This window comes from Eurypyga helias, unplaced genomic scaffold (assembly GCF_000690775.1).
Source record: "Eurypyga helias isolate BGI_N326 unplaced genomic scaffold, ASM69077v1 scaffold15338, whole genome shotgun sequence".
NCBI lineage: Eukaryota > Metazoa > Chordata > Aves > Eurypygiformes > Eurypygidae > Eurypyga > Eurypyga helias.
The window spans coordinates 29,909-48,653 of record NW_010266378.1 but is presented as its reverse complement, the minus strand read 5'-3'; the positions used below and the strand labels follow the sequence as shown (position 1 = coordinate 48,653).

Genomic DNA, 18,745 nt, shown 5'->3' with positions numbered 1-18,745 from the left:
GAACAGCTCCCGTGGGCACCGTTGAGGAGCGCCGCTTTGGAAAGGCTGGCGTCGAGCTAATGAAATAGAAGGGATAAACCGCTTCATCGGGGTAGTTCTCTGCTCTCTGGCAGGCACGTGCCAGAGCTGTCGGGCATTTGTGGGCCGGTGTGGTGAGCTCAGGGGCCAGCCCCACAAATACGGGGGTGTGTGGTGGTCCCCGAAGCCTGCCCTAGTGCTGCTTTTTGCTCCCTGTCGGGTACGCTGAGTCCGTTCTGCCTGCCAGAGCGGGTAGTGGGCATTAAAATTTAAATGGGAGAGAAAGCCTCATTTGAAATAACTGGAGTCAGCAGCCTTTTTGATTTTTAAGGGTGCTTGTGCCATTAAGACCACACTTTGCCTGTGTAGTATCTTATTATCTTTCTTTGCCTGAAGTTTTAATTCATCTCCTATGCACATTTCGTTAAAGGTCTGCAGGTTTTTTGTGATAGTATTTTTGAATAAATACGCAACTATGTTGTTACCAATCTTTGTACCAGATAAATCTTCCCCAAAATTCTGCTTAAGGGATTTCCTGTGTGCATACTCCTAGAGTTATTCTTGCAGGCTTTTGCTGAAGAATAAATTCTAATGTGTTGCATCGTCTTCGAAAAAACTCAGCAGCTGTTTAAGAGAGGATGGAGCTCTGTTCTTTTACAAGGAAATGCAAAAGTATTTATAGTGAAATTCTGCTTGAAATAGAGTAGCATTCATAACTTCACATCCCACTTTATATGTTGCTGTGCTTGAGGCTTCTTCTGGGGATTGTGCTGTTTGTTTTTGTTTTGTTTTTGTTTTTTTTTTTTAATATGCAAAAAGAGCTTGTAGTAATTGTGCAACAATATGGTAAAAAGATAGGAAAAACCAGACCTTTTTTTGAGAGAATATGGATGAGTGCTTTAATTTAGACTGTTGTTTTTAGGCCAGGAAAAAAGGTTAATACATTTTTCATCCACTTACTTGTTAAAGGCTTTATTCAGTTGATCTAGTGTGTCACTTGACAGCCTGGATTAGCGTGCCCAGCTGAATTCAAGAGAGCTCAATGTATTTATTCTGCATTTTATTACATAGAGAACTCTTTCCTTTTTGCCCTGTAGCACGTCTTTAAGCTGGAACAAGAAGAATATATGAAGGAACAAATACCATGGACCTTGATTGATTTCTACGACAATCAGCCTTGCATCAACCTTATAGAGGCCAAAATGGGAATTTTGGATCTGCTGGATGAGGAGTGCAAGGTGTGTGTTCCAGGGCTTTCACAGAGGAAGACGTCATCGGCCGTCCTGCTTCTGGGGCCTCACAGGGAAACCCCGTCTGCATGAAGCTGTCGTTGGGACACCCCTGTTGAAAGGGTTTGGAGAATGTACAAACAGAATTGGCAATTACAGGAGGAGAAAAAATGGTTTTAGTCATTTGGTGTCTCACCTTTTGTCCTTAGTTTAGTTTCGGCCATGTACAGGGGATGGCGTGTGGCGTCCGCTTCCGCGGAAACCCAGCTTAGGCTTCTTGTGTGTCACAGAGCATTGCAAGCAGTCGCTCGTGGATGAGTTCTGACCCACTGAGGTGCTATTCAGATAACGTACCTCTTGGATCCCCACCTTCCAGTCCGTGACACTGGGAGCCGTGTTAGCTTCCAGTGATGTAGCGGCAGTTAGAAAGGCAAGTGCAGAGCTGGTTACCAGCTCCTTGCCAAAGGCAGTGCAGGAAATCCAAAGAGTTGGGGGTTTGAAGCAAACCACAAAGTGTTGGCCCCCGCTGTCTTAGTTTCTTTTGCTATAGGAAGGTTTTCGAGACATTTTAAATGGCTGTGTGTTCTCTTCCGTAGATGCCAAAAGGCTCAGATGATACTTGGGCCCAAAAGCTCTACAATACTCATTTGAATAAATGTGCCCTCTTTGAAAAGCCACGTTTGTCAAATAAGGCTTTTATCATCAAGCACTTTGCTGACAAGGTAAGGACTTTTCCTCCGGTACCTCTTTCCGTGGCTGGTGCTGCTGAGCGTGTGCTGGGAGGGGATCTGGGGGTGGGTGGCTGTTGGCAGGCTTAGAATCATGGAATGGTTTGGGTTGGAAGGGACCTTAAAAACCATCCAGTTCCAACCCCCATTCCATGGGCAGGGACCCCTTCCATTAGACCAGGTTGCTCCAAGCCTCATCCAGCCTGGCCTTGAACACTTCCAGGGATGGGGCATCCACAGCTTCTCTGGGCAACCTGTGCCAATGCCTCCCCACCCTGACGGTGAAGAGATGCAGTGACTGGGCAGCAGCATCCCTGGCTCTACTTGGCTTTTTGCACCATGTGTGCCTGCCTGTACAACCCATCAGGAGAAGGTTGACCTGGCAGCTGTGCAGAGCCAGGAGCACAAACAGGAGCTCCTGATTCCTGTCCCATGCTGTAACCACTAACCATCCCTTTCCAACACATGACAGCTCAGTGCGTTTGCGATTCACACCGTAATCATATCAATTCCAGTTATGCTGCAGAAATACCCAAAACAGAAAAATCACATATCTGGCTGTACTTTCAGCTAAAGAGCAACAGTAAAAGGTGTTGGGTTTGCTGCCATCTTAATGTGCAAACAGGAAAGAGGTGACGCACCCTCCTTCTTATCGCTGGGGCGTGTGTACGGCTCCCACCCTCGGTGCTGCTGGGGTATCTCAGTGGAGCATGTGCGTTGCTCAGCTCCCACATCGCCTCGTCACACTCAGCAGCTCCTCGGGTTAAAACAAGATAAAGAGATCTTACAGTCCCGTTTAAGATAATTGTCCTGGTAAACAAAGAAGCTGCTTCGGAATACTGTCAGCTTTGTCAATAATGCTTTGGGGAAGCTCTGGGATTGTTACAGTAGGTCTGTACATGCTGACCTAGGGGGTTGGAGGGCTTCATTTGCCTCCACTGGGTTTTTCCCAGGCTCTTGAACGTACAGGTAGAAGAGTGGTCCTGTTCTTGTTGCAGCTACTGTTGTCTTAACGCAGCAGCAAGAACATCTCCGCAACTGCTTAGATTCATGAGTTCTGCTGTACGTGGTGGATGAGAGAACAAGAAGGATTTAATTAAAGTTTCATACAGTGATGATTAGGCTAAACTTTGATATTTGAAAACAAGGCTTTCTGTATTCCCATCTGAGTAGCAAGGGCCAAGGAAAGCTGAAAGCAGCTCCCGGCAGGTACTGGCAAAGCTCTGAGCTCCGATGCGCTGTCTGCCTACGCATTTTACGCCGTCCTGCGTGCCTTCGTGAATGCGTACAGACATCTTGAAGGGAAAAATGGAGCTGTAGCTGTCAGGTTAGTGCCCTCTGTGTCTTCTCTGGGAGAAGGCAGAGATTCTGCTGCCCTCTCGTGGCACTGTCCCCCGCGGTAAGGACATTAACGGCACCCCAGGCAGTGTGCGGAGTGGGCTGTCAGCTGTGGAGACCCTGAGGACATCCTCTGCCTCCTTCCCCCCTCGGAATTTTTGGGAAGGTTTTGCAGCTCGGGGTATAGTGGTGTAGATGGCTGTGCTGAAAGAGGGGAAACCACTTGCTCCAGGGGTCTGCTCTGGTGTTTTATGGTCCGCGCTTCTGCTGGTGCGAGGCTGAAGAGTGAGGTAATAATTCCGGGGTTTGGTTCAGCCTTGAATTAGGACAGTGAAATAAGTAAGTTTTTGTCCTACGCTCTGGTCCCAGAGGCTCCGGGGCCCTGGTTTAGGGGGTTGTTAGGTATCGTCACAACACTCCAGCTTCTTACTGCTTCTGGTAAAAACAGTCTGTCTGGGTGCAAATGAGGCGTAATAAGCTGCAGGCAGATCTGCTTCTTGCCTCTCGGCTAACAAGATGAGGCGAGATACTTTGTTCTGAGTTGCTTCTGGATTTCACACAATTTTGCAGCCCAGGTAACGTCAGCGAAGGAGCTGCTTCAACACACATTTGGATTCTTCGCCTTTACGGTAAGCGTTCAGTCATGCCGTCTTACCGCAAGCGTCTCCCAGCAGTGAAGTATGTCTGGTGTAGTGAGTAACAGGATGTTAGGTATGCTTTGTGTTTGACTGGAAAGCACTCTCTTTGAGGAAAATCCATACTGAGCAAAGATGCACTTGGGAGCTGCTATTTTCAACATCCACAAGAACTACCGGTTTTACATGTGAATGTTACAGCTGGTGAATTCTGTGCGAAATATTAAATACTCTGAATGCTTAACATTTTTGTACAATAATGGTTTTCAGGTGGAATATCAGTGTGAAGGCTTTTTGGAAAAGAATAAAGACACAGTTTATGAAGAACAAATTAAGGTCCTAAAATCAAGTAAGGTTAGTATACGGATTTTCCTTCTTCTTTTGCAGTTATGAATCCTTGAATTAAGGGTCCTCTAAAATTTCTTATAAATACAGGAAATATTTCTCCATTAGCATCAGATCAACTGAAATTGCACATTTGTGTTTTACTTGGCTATCCATATGAATTTAGACAGTCCTGTAGCCTAATTTTCCCCCACGTAAGATCAGTCTGTATTTAGCCACAGATTTCACTGTTTGGTGGGTTTTGGTTTATTTTTTGGTTCCACAAAACTTTGCTGTATTTTCTGTAAAGGCATCAAGGACTTCTAATACACTGTTGTAGCAGGAGAAGGCTTAGCTGTTAAGACCTTAATTTTGTAATCTGAAAACAGGAGCTCCTTGTTTATGGCCCGACAATGGAGCAGAAAATTTCTGGAGGAGAGACAAGTTCTGTTCCAGAAGGTAAATGAGAGAGGAATGAAATGTATAGACCCTGAGAACACGAACCAAAATTTATGGAGTCTTGCCTTCTGGATATCTATGGAAGCAAGATAACGTGAATTGAGAAATACTGTGTGAAGGAATGTTATAGAACAGGGCCTTCAGTGGCATCGTCTGCTTTTTTTAATGGCAAAAATGCTAGTTGGGCTCCTCTGAAATGTAAAGGCAATTAACTTGACATTGCGCTGTGACGGCTGTTGGGAATTTGCTGGCTCTAATGGCCCAGGAAGCCGGGTATCAAGGACAGGCTATTTAAAATTATGCTATTCTATCAGGAAAACCAACATTTTTCTCTTCTGTTTCTATTCTGAGCAGATACCTGAAGCTAATGATCAAAACGTGGCATAACGAAAAGCCACGGCAGGCTTTGCACTGCGAGAAGGGCTGGAGTGGGTTTGGGTGTGTGGGAGGCGGCAGGTGGCATCCCGGGAAGCTGCAGGGACCCACCGCCCGCGCCTGGCTCTGGCGTGGGAGCGCGCTCTGCGGGGGTGCTCCGGGCATGCAGTCTGTGAGGGAGGGACGATGGGGACACAGCTGCCGTGAGCGCGTGACAGTGGCTCGGGCAGGCTCAGTAGGTTGAGTCAGTTCAGTTCAAACACTACAAAACAACACGGTTTTCTCCAACGGTAGATTTTACAAAAATGAATGAAGAAAACAGTTTTTTTCCAAAAGGAGAACGTTTCATATTTTATTTTTCAGCAGGCCCTCTTTATTAGTAACTGTGGTGGGATTGCATTTGTGATTTATCTTTTTGTTGTTGCTGTTTTGTGGGTTCGCTGTGCACGTTCAACAGAAGGTAATTCTAGGTCGGATGCGTCACCTGTCACCCTGCCCGTGCCCGCTCCCGCACACAGCTCGAATCCTTCCTTTCCAAAGCGCGTGACACGTGTACAGCCCTGCTGTACAGCCATTTCTTTTGGCCTTCTCTATGAATCCACCCACAGGGCCTCTTTGAACTGGTTCGCTTTCCATGCGTGTGTCACGAAAGCAACGCAGCAGTCCTCAGCTTTTATGCTTGCTGCTGGCATGTCGTTAAAATCTTCTGTGGTGGCTCTGTAGTGAAAGAGAGCGTCCGACAGGTAGTTAGCAGCATGTCTGTTAAGTTGCCTGAAGAAATTACAGGGGAAAAAAATGCTTGCTTGCTTGTTTTCTACCATGCGAATTACCTGCCCTTTGATCAGTGTTTTTCCTCTCTTTGAACACTCAGTGTTCTGCAAAACAAAGGAAACTGGTGAGATACTGAAAACCCCAAACTCAATGAAAACGTGAAATGCCCCTGCAGTGGGATCATCTCCTGGTGTCATCCTCTGCTGCTGAAGGTGCACTGCTTCGTTCTCCTGCGTGCCGTAACCCAGGCGGTGTCTGTGGAAACGGGGCTTGGAAGTGCACTTGCCCGTTTTTACAGGCAGATTTTCTCAGGGTTGGAAAAAGGGAATGAGGCTTCCATGCCGATAGCTTGGAAGAGCTCACCCGTCTGCAGCCCAGGCACTGGGGACGCCCTTCCTGCCCCTGGTTGCGAGGGCACCAGGAGTTTCAGAGGAAGCATATTGCATTCCGTAGCTTTCTGTATGGCGTGGAAAGGCTCGGCTGCGTGGCTCGGGCGCCGGAGTGTACCCGTGGTGGCCCAGTCATCCCAAACTCCGGGTTGAGTCAGTGGAAGGAGATGGGCTGATCACCCTCTGGAATTGTCATTCTTCCCACCAGCTACAGCGGTAGTCTAAGGAGATGGTGCTCCTCATCTGGCAGACTCAGGCAAGATCTGGCTCGGCTGTGATACTCCTTTCGTAGTTCAGGAATTTAGGATACCTTCGTAGCATCGATAGTCATTGTACTACGCTGGAGTGCTGTGCTGGATGCTCCCGAGGAACGTCTGATGCCCTCTGCTAGCCCATCTGGCACCACCAGAGCACAAGTACCACTTTGCTTGTTTCATGGGGTATCTTGCGTGCTCACCAAGGTTTATAACACAAACCCAAATTCTTTATTTTTTAGGTTGTACTTAGCCCAAGCACTTTCTAGTACTGCAAATTGAACGCTCCTGTCTCTTGGGAGAAAATGTACAGATGATTATTCACTGACAGGTAGAGAAGTTCAGATTTTCTTACTCTTCCAATGCTTCTGAAGCGCTGTAGTTGTCGGTAGAAAGACCTGGTGGTGTTATTTTTAGTTACACGTTCCTTCAAAGCAGCTATTACGTCTGGGTGTATTTTGTAGTCATTAGAGAAAGGGAAGCGGAAGCCCTGAGTGATATTTGGAAGGATGTTTCAGGTTTTTCCTCCTCTCCCACTGGCCTGTGAGTAGATCTTCGGTCAGATAAATTTAGTTAATGGGTTTGGGTTTTTTTCATTGATGGTTCCTCTTTTAAGTTGATTATTACAATTTAGAGCAATAAAGCAGGAATATTCTTTGTTGCCTGCTGGGTTATTCATTGTCCTAGATATTTCTCAACCACTGAGGAGACTGATGCACCACTGCAATATGGGAGGACCCTGTTGTTTCCTCCTTAGATCAAAGCAGCCATATATAATTGCAGTTGGTACTTGTGAAACTGCCGTCAGTATCTAACAGTTCCACGTCAAAGCTATTGCTGACTCGATGAAAAGAAGACTCAAATCAGAGTTTTATCTTCAGAAGGAGACTCACTGATCAAACCCACAAAATTCTGAGTGTTAAGTCATGGCCCACTCACTACACCACTAACTTGATTGCTCTTTTGCATTTGTCCTCACGCGGAGTTCAGCAAAAGCCCAGTGCTTACAAAGCCCGAGCCTGGATTCTAACTACCTTAGGGGATCACATGCAGGATTCTTACGCTCTGTATTTTTTTTGCTGTTACACCAGTTTAAGCTGCTACCGGAGTTATTCCAGGATGAGGAGAAGGTCCTCAGTCCCACGTCAGTGACCCCTTCAGGGCGCGTGCCTTTGTCTCGAACGGCTGTAAAGCCGGCCAAGGCCAGGCCCGGCCAGGCCAGCAAGGAGCATAAGAAGACCGTGGGGCATCAGGTGAGCGTGAAGATGCAGCTCTGTCCATGATCTCTACATCCCTCTGTCTCTGTAGGTCTCAAGGTGTGCTGGTGCTTCCTGGGGTCCCTTGGGATTTTGAGAGAGGTGAAGCTGATGATGACTTACACAGATATACCCTAATTATCAATATATTTTGGGTCACAATTTCGGGGAGTTCAATTCTTACTGTGGTGCCCAAACTTAAGATTTTCAAAATAGATGTAATCTGCTGGATGCTGGGAAGCTCTGAGAATCAATTACTGGGTCATTTTGATCACGTGCCACATAGTGTGACTCAAATAAAACTTGGGAGTTCAGTCTGTAGAAAACTTGGGTCCAGCTGTCAATGGGCTAAACATCAAATATCCACGGGCATGTGCCAGGATTAATTGGAAGTGTGCAGTCGGTGTGGCTGGAGACCTCGCTTCTTTGCTACTTTCCACTCATCACATTTAACGTGTGTTTTCTCGAGGTGGTGATGTCCCCAGTCAGTGTTCTGTGTATGACAGGTTGTCCCTTGGGCTACACATGGGAGCCAAAGGGACCTTGTTTTGACAGTCTGGTACGCAGCTTTTATCTGCTTGCCAGCCTGTACCACTTGGCTAGTGAGTGGGGGCATTCTTCCTTTGCCTGGGGCTTCCAGGGGGTCTGTGTGGGCAACTCCTTTTATGTTCCTGTAGGACAGCCGGGAATAATTTATATCTCAGGGGATAAATGTTCTTTTGATCAGGGCCCTGTGCCAGTTCTGGAAGACGCAGCAGCCACATCTCTCGGGTGCTCGGGGTTGTGATAGAATCACCAAAAATGCCTGGGCTTTGGCCACTGCCTTGGCTGGCGGTCAGTCCTCTAACAAAGATGTTAGCACAGTGTCGGTGCAGTGTCACGAGCCGCTCGCGCTGCTAAGTGAGAATCGGGGAATTGAGGGAATTTTTTATTAGGATATTCATAATTTCTCTATAACTTTCCCCAAACAGGCTGTGGGTGGGAATAGGAATGGCTATTCATGCTGATGTGCAGAATGCAAACCTGCTTGGCACGTGTTCATGGTACAGGCTGCAAATTCCCATCTTCTGCAGGAGAGTCCCTGCCCACTTATCTTTTCAGCTTGAACTTTGTTTCTGATTTTGCAAACAGACAGTATGCCAAGGCTGGTAGAGGCCCGACGGTTGTGTTGCCAGACTGTAACTATGCGCTGAAGTCTTAGGGGTACACTCACACTACTCCAGTGTGTATTAATTTATAAATTCTAAAGGAAGCAAATGCAAAAGTGGGTCTTATCATACCCTGTGTAGAAATAGAAGAGGGCTTAGAATCATGAGTTCAACAGAAAGAGGGAAATCCATACAATACTTTTAAAACACCTAAGATGTGTTTTCACAGTTTATCTGTAAGGGTGTTCTGTGGTTCGAGGGATATACTGCTGTACATTAGGTATTTGTGGTCTTGATACTTCGTTAAAAGGAAAGCCCCTGGAGCTCTTGGATATGGGACTTTCAATGTTCTCCTCAGTAGGTCTGACATTGGGATCAGTGGAGCTGAAGAGACTGATACATTTTTTTATACCCACTCTGTTGATTTTAAATTTGATTTAAAATTTATTTAAAATAAAGTGGCTGTTTAGTAACATGTCATGAGGTTGGGTCATGGAGAGATGAATTTGACAAAGATTAGGGTAGATGAGGCAGTCAAAATCTGAAAATAACTCAGTCTACCCCGTGTCTTTGTAATTTATCACATGCTGATGAGGGAGATTTACTTTGGCAAAACCTAACAGTGAGGTCTCCCTGTAACTCACCCGAGGGCGGTATCTGAAACCTAAGTCTGCTGCCGTGACAAAGCCAAGCTGGTGTTTGTTGCCAAAAGCATTATTACAAATATCCCTCGGTCCGCTTCCTGAGGTTGTCTCCAATGTTACTGAGCTTCTTCAGGTTCTTCCCTGACGTTTTTCCCTTTTCCTTTTTCAAAAAGTTTCGAAACTCCCTCCACCTGCTGATGGAGACCCTGAACGCTACAACGCCACACTACGTGCGCTGCATTAAGCCTAACGACTTCAAGTTTCCGTTCACGTAAGCTGGTTCACGTGTTGCTCGGGTAGGCTGGGCACGGGGCGGGGGGGTGGTGGGGGGAACTGCCCGAGGCCTTGAGGGAGTGGGGTTCTGCTAAACCTGGTGCACCTGTGAGTGGTGCGGTGCCTTCCTCTTGTTATGGACTCGTCGGGCACTTACAGCAGGAGACGTTTTGGGATGAACAGAGGGAGAAGTGCTTCCCAATGCTTTAATTTGCTTGTTTAGGGTGATGCATGAGGAAAAAACAGCAGCACTTGCATTGCTAGCTGTTGAAACGTGACTGGCAGTTTGCACACCTTGAGTTCATCTGACATTTGCTGGAATTTGCTTTTGCAGGTTCCGACGTCTGATTCTTTACCTTTTTTTTTTTTCCCATATATGAACTTGCTTAGGGCTTTTCTCAGAAGTCTGCTTAAAATCTGGGCACACACTCACAGATTCCCGTGGCTCTTGGGCAGGCCGGCGGGAAGCCGGACGGGATGAGCAGCTTTGCAGCGGCTGAGCTCGGGCAATTCCCCCATCAGTCTGTCCTCTGTTGTCGCTGGGTTGCAGAAGCACGAGCTGGACTTGTTAACCACCCCCCTCGGTGTGCACAGGGCCAGAGGTCCCATGCCGTGCAAAACTAGCCACAGGCTCTTTTTTTCCTATATGTAGGTTCGATGAAAAGCGGGCCGTGCAGCAGCTGAGAGCTTGCGGTGTGCTGGAGACCATCCGAATCAGTGCAGCTGGCTTCCCCTCCAGGTGTGTTTGCTGCTTTTTTTGGTGGCGGTTCTTTTTAAGAGAATGATTCCTTGTTGGGACTGACACTCTCTCCTTCTCTTTTTGGGACAGGTGGACGTACCAAGAGTTCTTCAGCCGTTACCGTGTTCTGATGAAACAGAGGGATGTCCTTAGTGACCGAAAGCAGACATGTAAAAATGTCCTGGAGAGGCTGATTCTGGTACTAGACTTAGCACTGAGAGCATTTGGAGTCTGAGGGAGTAAAGACAGGGCCCCTTACTCCCTCACAGCCACACTATTTTAGTACTCCTGAGAACTGCTGACCCACCAGTGTTAGCACAGGGTCTGTAGACTTTCCTGGTGTATCACAGGAAAGCAGGTTATTTTACCTGTGGGTGGGTTGTGGGTGAGCCTTACCTTGCTTAGGGGCAAGATGTGTTAACCCCACCTTAAGGTAAGGTACGGTTACCTGGAGGATTTCTGATGTGGGGTTGTTCCTGTCTGCGTGTCAGTGTCTTTCACACTGCTCCTCTCAGCTCCTGTGCTGAGCTCAACCTTTTTCACCCCCGTCCTTGGGGCATCGTCTCCCTGCTTAGCACTGTGGCTGTCTTTGTACAGCGGCAGCCTCTTGGCTTTGCTTTCTTCCTCCAGCCCGACATTCCCAGGCTATGCTATCCACACCGTGGATACATGCTGTCAGCGTTGCACCTGAATGGATCTGTTTCCTGGAATTTCTTCAGGACTGAAGAAGGAGGGCAGGCAGGCTCCAGAGGGACAGTTTCTCAGTAGAAAGTGGTTAATTGAGACTCACTCAGATGTGTAAGAGAGGAAGAGGCAAAGTTCACTGAAGATGGAAAAGCAAGACAGCTTCCCTTGCACAAGTGCAATGCCAATATTGGGATGTTTATGGAAACAGAAAAATAAATACTGTGCAGGCAGGTTAGGGCTCGGTCGTTTAAATTCTGTGTCTTTGGGTGGACTTTACTAAAATCTTTTGGTTGTATGCATGCCTCTGTCTTTATAGTGTTAATGTCCAGCGTTAGATGTGTCCTAAGCTGGAGCTCTCTGACTGCTGCTCCTTTTAACTTAACATCAGCCAACAAAGTTAATTAATTCTTTTGAGCGTCCCTTTGTACATTTTCGGTTTTTCCCTCCAAGGAGCACTGCAGCCAGTAGAGGTAGCATATTATTCTCTTTCTGGTTTAGTTCTGAAATGTCAGAGGTGTTTGGGCAAGGTGCTTGGTTCTGGCTTGGTCCTGATGCAGTGAAGGACGCGTACGGGTGTGAAGTCCCTGCTGTTTCAGCTGTGCTGTGTAATACGGTTGAAGGTGAACCGTTCAGAGGGGTCGTCTACAATTTAAGCAGGAAATTGTACGTGCGCATTGCCTGGATTGCTTCCATCCCCTGGGCCCCTTTTGCCACCTCCTGTAGCCTCCCACGTCTCTTACAATCGTTGTGGCATTGTTGTCGAAGCAAAAATCTCACGCTACTCCATTAGGCCGTGCTTGTGGCCTTACTGTTAAGTTGTTAACAGAATCGTACAGAGCAAATACCACTTAGTTTAAATTCAGGTTTACTTGAAATATTACACAGATGATTTTACCTCTTTGCTAACTGTACTGTCATTTAGCTCTTCGTGCCATTTTTTTTTAATCCACTAACACTTAATGCTGTAACTGATCCTCTCCTTACCTCTGAAAATAGGACAAGGATAAGTACCAGTTTGGCAAGACAAAAATATTTTTCCGGGCTGGTCAAGTAGCCTATCTGGAAAAAATAAGGGCAGATAAGTTGAGAGCCGCCTGTATCCGCATCCAAAAGACGATCCGAGGCTGGCTGATGCGCAAGAAGTACGTGCGTATGAGGAAGGCTGCCATCACCATTCAGAGATATGTCAGAGGGTACCAAGCACGATGGTAAGCAATGCTCGCGGGAAAACCCACATTAGCCTCAATTCCCACCCCTTTAAGTAGGACATTTAAGTGTGATACTTACTGGCTGAGAGGAAATGATTTTCCAGGGAAATGAAGGAAATTGAATGAGTGTATCTATCCTGCCTGGTTCTGACCTTCGTGAGAGGACAGCAGCACCTCTGTGGTGCTTAGAACAGTGTGTCATTAATGAGAGCAGAGTACAAATACTACTAGGAGATGTGTTGCAGGTGAGGTGAAGCAGGACTCTTGGCTGCACCTTCTAGCCCAGTTTCCATGTGCCCTCCCAGCTGGAGAAGCCATTCCTTGTCCAGCATGTAGCTGTGAGGGAGATACCTCAGTCAGAGTATGAGGAATGGCCATGGATGGGCTGGAGGAAAGGGTAGGAGTGCAGCCAGTATCACGCAAAGACAAGGTGGTTATGAGGACTGTAAGAACCAACCTTTGGAAAGAGGCCTTTGTCAAGATGCTTTGGAATCGTCTTGCTGAGAGGGCCAGGAACAAGCAAACATTTTCTACAGTTTGAGGTTGGGAGAGGAGATATGGAAGGTGGCACAGTGGAAATGGCTTTAAAGCTAGAGAAAAGGTGATGAGAAATGAAGCTGAGTTCATCTTGTCGGTTCTGTAACACAGTTCTCAGAGGAAGTGAAAACATTTCCCCGTCAGACTGTGCAAGGTTTCTGTTAATTGGTCATTCTGCTGTACTACCGTGCGGTGGAATAGCAAGTAAACATGCTGTGTCACTGACAGCGTTGGGAAGAAGCTGAAGTGGGAAACGTAGCTTGAGAAACAGGGTGAACTTACAGGATGTGAAAATAAATAACAACATTCAAGCGCTGGCAAATAATTACAGGTACCATTTGTAATCTTTTCCTCGCTTAGCTATGCCAAGTTCCTGCGGAGAACACGGGCTGCCGTCACTATTCAGAAGTTCCAGCGCATGTACGTGGTCCGCAAAAGATATCAGAGCATGCGAGCTGCTACTATTGCTCTTCAGGCTCTCCTAAGGGGTTACGTGGCCAGGAACAAGTTCCAAATGGTAAGACATCGTGATGTTTTACTTCTTCACTCCAGCTTTATTTCCACAGACCTTCAGGACAGAGCTGCTCTGTGGTGTCCCCTCGGGAATCTGAAATGTTTGCATGCGTGCTCTTACGCGTAATGCACCAATGACATATCACAGCGTGGACTGACGGACAGCACTTGGAACTGAGAAGTTCTGATGCTGCAATCGGTGGACTTAGATTGAAAGCAGGGAGGTTTAGATTAGGTATCAGGAAGAAGCTCTTCCCGGAGAGGGTGGGGAGGCACTGGGACAGGTTGCCCAGAGAATCTGTGGATGCCCCATCCCTGGAAGTGTTCAAGGCCGGGCTGGATGAGGCTTGGAGCAACCTGGTTTAGTGGAAGGTGTCCCGGCCCATGGCAGGCGGTTTGGAACTGGATGGTCTTTAAGGTCCCTTCCAACCCAAACCATTCTGTGATTCTATGACTTGTCATGTTATAGATGTTCAGGCTGCATCTAACATGAGGGTACCTAGGCTGTCTCTGCAGTCAGGGGCGAATCTAACAGGGATTTACAGCATTTCTCTTCAGAACACTTGTTCTTTTTTTATATCAAATGTCAAGGCACTTGTGTGAATGTGCCTCCGTGCGTCCAAGTCGGTATTGCACACATCACATGTGTGACGTGCTGCTACTCCTTTTCTGACCCTAATTTCAGTGGTTCTGAAATGGCTGATGGAACATACCGAAGGCGAGAGATGTCAGCAGAGACATACCCACAAAAATAGGAGATGAAAACTTGGGGGGGGGGGTGGTGTTGGGGTTTTTTAATCATTATATTCATAATATTTTCCTGATTACGTTTGAGAAAATGCAAAAATCCAGTTGAGAAATTAGACTTTAATCTTCAGGGGTTACAGGGTTGGAAACAATTACAATTCACGTGGTTGGACTACAGGATGCCAAGATGTTTCATGGCTACTTTTGTCTACATAAATTGTTTTAACTGGGCTCAAAAGTCAGCCTCTCTTCCTCTGAAAAGTTAGCCAGAAGAGTTCTGTTTTTTCCCCAAGCAGGTATATATTGAAGGCATATAACCAAAAGCCACCTACTGCCTATGTTTCACGTGTTTCTCTCCTGTATTTGAAGTTTCTGTGTATTCTTCATTTATATCAGTTACCTACACAGTCCCACGTGAATGTGTGTAAATGACAGCGTTATAACTTATACTGACCAGAGAGTTTGAAAACAAGTAGACCCCGTTTTTAAATTTGCTGGCCAGAGTTAAACCACAACACCCCGATGATTTCTAAGTAGTAGGATCATGGTGCTTGACTCAGCTCTTCTTTTGTGTGGATAGGTACTTGCCTTTTTATTGGAATTCTTAGCTTTTTCATTATTTCAAACCGTATTTTACGTTGTTAGATTATATAAGATAATGTTTTTAACAGTGATCTGACAGATGTGACAGAGACAGGGTCACAGCCCAGCGTGGACTAAAAGCCATCCCTAGGAAAACGGGAGGTGATTCTGTATGCCTGAAGTGAGTCGCTGGAGCAGTACACACCGTAGCAGAGTTGTATAAATGTGCTATATTCCCTCGGAATAGAGATGGCAGATTTCTGGAGGGGTCCTCCCAAGGGGTGGTCAGGCTTGCCGGCCAGGGAGCGTCCTCCGTCGAGTGGCGAGTTGGTCACTGCAGTAAAACATGACGTTCTGACACGGTGAGCTGCGTACACCGTGTCCTCCTCGGGCAGAGCTACGTTGAGGCTGAGGTACAGGGATGGCCAGCGGTAGCAGCACAGGCTCTCCAGGCCGTGGGAGGAGGGTAAACACGGTTGTTCTCAAGTTCACGGTGAAAAGTGAGTGAAACCGAGCGGTTGCTCTGTGACACTCGGGCTGAGCCATGACTCGTGTGGTACACGTGCTGTTTGTGAGGATTGTGCAAGGTACCTGTTGTTGTTGTTGTTGTTAGAAGAGAGGGCATGTGTTGCAGTCACATGACTAATACAAGGAATTGTAAATGGTTGAATCATCTATTTCACACTTCCTGGGGAAGGCTTCTGCCCGAGACATTGCAGTGTGCTGCTCAGCTTTACAAGGAGCTTAGTTCCTCCACAGCTTTTACACAAGGTTTCCTGGGAAATACCTGGTAAATTAAGGAGCTCTTCTGATACTCTCACGTTGGAGTGGCCCGCGTCCTCACTGGACTGCATGGGTGTGCGAATTCCCCGGCAGATGAGGACCATCCCTGCGCGATGGAGGTATTTTATGGGACGTCTTGCTCTCAAACTTGAGGTGAAAGTGGTGCTGGAAGCTAGTTGTGTCCGAGCTGTTCAGGCACCAGTGGGTAACCTGAAGGACGGTTCTCTGATACTCTCACGTTGGAGTGGCCCGCGTCCTCACTGGACTGCATGGGTGTGCGAATTCCCCGGCAGATGAGGACCATCCCTGCGCGATGGAGGTATTTTATGGGACGTCTTGCTCTCAAACTTGAGGTGAAAGTGGTGCTGGAAGCTAGTTGTGTCCGAGCTGTTCAGGCACCAGTGGGTAACCTGAAGGACGGTTCCAGGAAATGTATTAAGCAGGAGGCAGGACTGGTACATGCATGTAGGAATGCTAAGTGCATGACATGCAGTCAGGAGGACTTTGGCTTTTGACCTTGCTGTAGCTAGGACAGAGTTATTTCCTTACCTTGGTGTGCTGTGTAACCGTGTGCCGGTGGAGTCTCATCCTTCCTTCAGGAATAAATACTAAAGGAGAAAGGTTGTGCATCTTACACTCTTGCCACTTTGCCAGTGAAACTTTTAATTCATTGATCCGTGAATGTAACGCTTGTGACACGTTTCAGTTCATTTGCTGAGAAGCATAAAAGAAGATAAAATTGCTGTTACCTTACTGGTTTGTCCCACCAGCTTTGTGGTAAATCAGTGCAAGGGTGTGAACTGCCTATGATCTTCAGCAAATGTATGAAGTGGCATAAAATGTTAAATAGTTTTGTCTTTAGCATAAACTGTTCAATTTGCGGAAGCTTTATTAAGTGAACTCTGAAGTTCTCTGAGTCCTGGAAGCCTTGTGGGTTTGTGCAGGCTCTCCAGGCATAGCTGTGGTCTGCCGGAATTCAGGTGCTCCAGACCTGGGGGGTCTCTGATGGAATCAGTGGGTGAAAGATCCAAAATCAAGTAGTAGACTCTTCCTTGTGGATGTCTCTGGCTAACACACTCGTGAAGGTTGACTGATTTTTGTTTAAAATTGTTTTTGAAGAATTATTACAGATTTTATTTTTATACCTTAAAGCTATGGTTGGAATTTCTACCATGAAGTAAGTTGGAATTATTACAATATAAAAATGCTGATTAGAATACATGGAGATTTTTCCGTGCTGGCAAGTCTAAGAGATATCTAAAAAGAGGGTGGAAAAAGCAAGGAAAACTGGCTGGAACTTGTAGTTTGGTCAGCTAGACTGGGGCTGCTGTTTTTAACAGCTGCTACAATTTGCTCCGGGTCCTGGCGTGTGCCAGCTGCATTGCCTGTCAAGTGAGGTAGCTTTCAGCGTTGCACTGATGAATCCTGTGCAGCGTATTGCCGTAAAAATGGAGGGGAAGAGAGAGCTCTGCAATCTGAGATCTTAGATGGCTATCGGAGATATCTGTGGCTCTCAGGCCATAGAGCAGTCTAGGAGGTGAGAGGGGAAGAAGTGCACCACCACACGTATGTCAGTGATTCTGAGATGTTTCAAGATAAAAGATGCATTAAAAAACAAAGAGTGTGTTTGTAGTCTTGCCAACAGGTACCATGTATTTTTGTAATTAGCTCGGCTCTGACACAATACAAAAGAATGCCTGTTCTCCAGTAGGCCTCCAGTTCGTTCTTTCCATATTTTTCCTTCTGGTTCCTTTCCATGTTATTCCCTGTTATCTTCCTTATTCCTGTTGTATCTTCCTCTCTTTTTTTTTTGTTTAAAATTAATTCCATATTAATTTCTTGTGACTCTTCACCAGAAGTTTCTCTTTTCAGGCTTCGGTGTCTCTCCATACATCACCTGTACACCTCTCATTACCAAGTCTGTTTGACTGAGCAGGGGCAGCTTGCAACTCTAAAACCGCTCATGGTCTTGTTTCCTTCACTGTAGATGCTTCGGGAGCACAAGTCTGTTATTATTCAAAAACATGTAAGAGGCTGGCTGGCTCGAAGGCGCTACCGTCGGACCCTGAAGGCAATTGTTTACTTGCAATGCTGTTACCGGCGCATGATGGCCAAGAGGGAGCTGAAGAAGCTGAAGATAGAGGCCCGATCTGTGGAACGCTACAAGAAGCTTCACATTGGCTTGGAGAACAAGATCATGCAGCTGCAGCGGAAGATTGATGAGCAGGTAAAAGCCCCCTGGCCTCAGGGAATCGTTTAGAAGTCTCGTGTAACCTTTCTCAGCAGCACTGTGGGCTTCCACGGAAAAACACACAGGATTCTGTTGGTAAGGTATCAGTTCTCTCTTCTGCTGAAGAACATCAGTGAGAGAAGGGGGGGCCACTGTTCTCTCTGGTTTAAGGGAACCTTAAACCATAACTTCTCCAGCAGCTGATACGTGGTGTGTTTTGCCTAGAACAAAGAGTACAAATCCCTGCTGGAGAAGCTGAGCAACCTGGAGATCACGTACAGCACGGAGACGGAGAAGCTGCGGAGCGATGTGGAAAGGCTTCGGATGAGCGAGGAGGAGGCGAAGAACGCAACCAACCGTGTCCTCAGCCTCCAGGAGGAGATTGCCAAGCTGCGGAAGGAGCTGCACCAGACTCAGTCTGAGAAGAAGACCATTGAGGAACGGGCAGACAAATACAAACACGAAACCGAGCAGGCAAGTGTGCAGTCTCAGGTGCGTGAGGGGATGTACAGGGGCCTGGTGTTTTGCCCAGGCTTAACGAATTCAGTCGTGTGGCTGATAGTTTTACGGCATTTTTAAGCAGTGTTATACCTGTACAATCCTAAATAGGCTTGATACCTAAACAACTACACCTCTGGTAGGGGAATATACTAAATACACATATTTACATACAATATATATATTCAATCTATTCAGATTTTGATATCGAAAGTGTTTACAAGTCCAGATACTTAAGCTTCAATCAGAGGTAGCTCATTCATAAAAAGCAATCACTGTACCTACCTAGAAAGCGTAATCACCAGCTATCTGTCCTATACACAGCATTCGAAGGTACCTGCTTATGACCTACCTAATTTAAACAATTAGCCTACCTACAC

General features: G+C 46.7%; 1 protein-coding gene across 1 annotated transcript in view; it reads left to right on the top strand.

Annotated features, from left to right (window-relative positions):
- Positions 1-1,115: 1,115 nt before the first annotated feature.
- MYO5A (myosin VA (heavy chain 12, myoxin)) overlaps positions 1,116-18,745 on the top strand; it is a gene marked incomplete at its 5' end in the record, with an annotated part of 44,572 nt that continues 26,942 nt past the window's right edge. Inside the window, 12 exons of the mRNA XM_010157064.1 lie at positions 1,116-1,256; positions 1,844-1,969; positions 4,219-4,302; positions 4,729-4,731; positions 7,612-7,773; positions 9,742-9,839; positions 10,494-10,580; positions 10,671-10,779; positions 12,264-12,475; positions 13,373-13,529; positions 17,625-17,864; positions 18,093-18,341. Coding sequence (XP_010155366.1) covers positions 1,116-1,256; positions 1,844-1,969; positions 4,219-4,302; positions 4,729-4,731; positions 7,612-7,773; positions 9,742-9,839; positions 10,494-10,580; positions 10,671-10,779; positions 12,264-12,475; positions 13,373-13,529; positions 17,625-17,864; positions 18,093-18,341 — 1,668 coding nt within the window. The remainder of the gene's footprint in view (positions 1,257-1,843; positions 1,970-4,218; positions 4,303-4,728; positions 4,732-7,611; positions 7,774-9,741; positions 9,840-10,493; positions 10,581-10,670; positions 10,780-12,263; positions 12,476-13,372; positions 13,530-17,624; positions 17,865-18,092; positions 18,342-18,745) is intronic.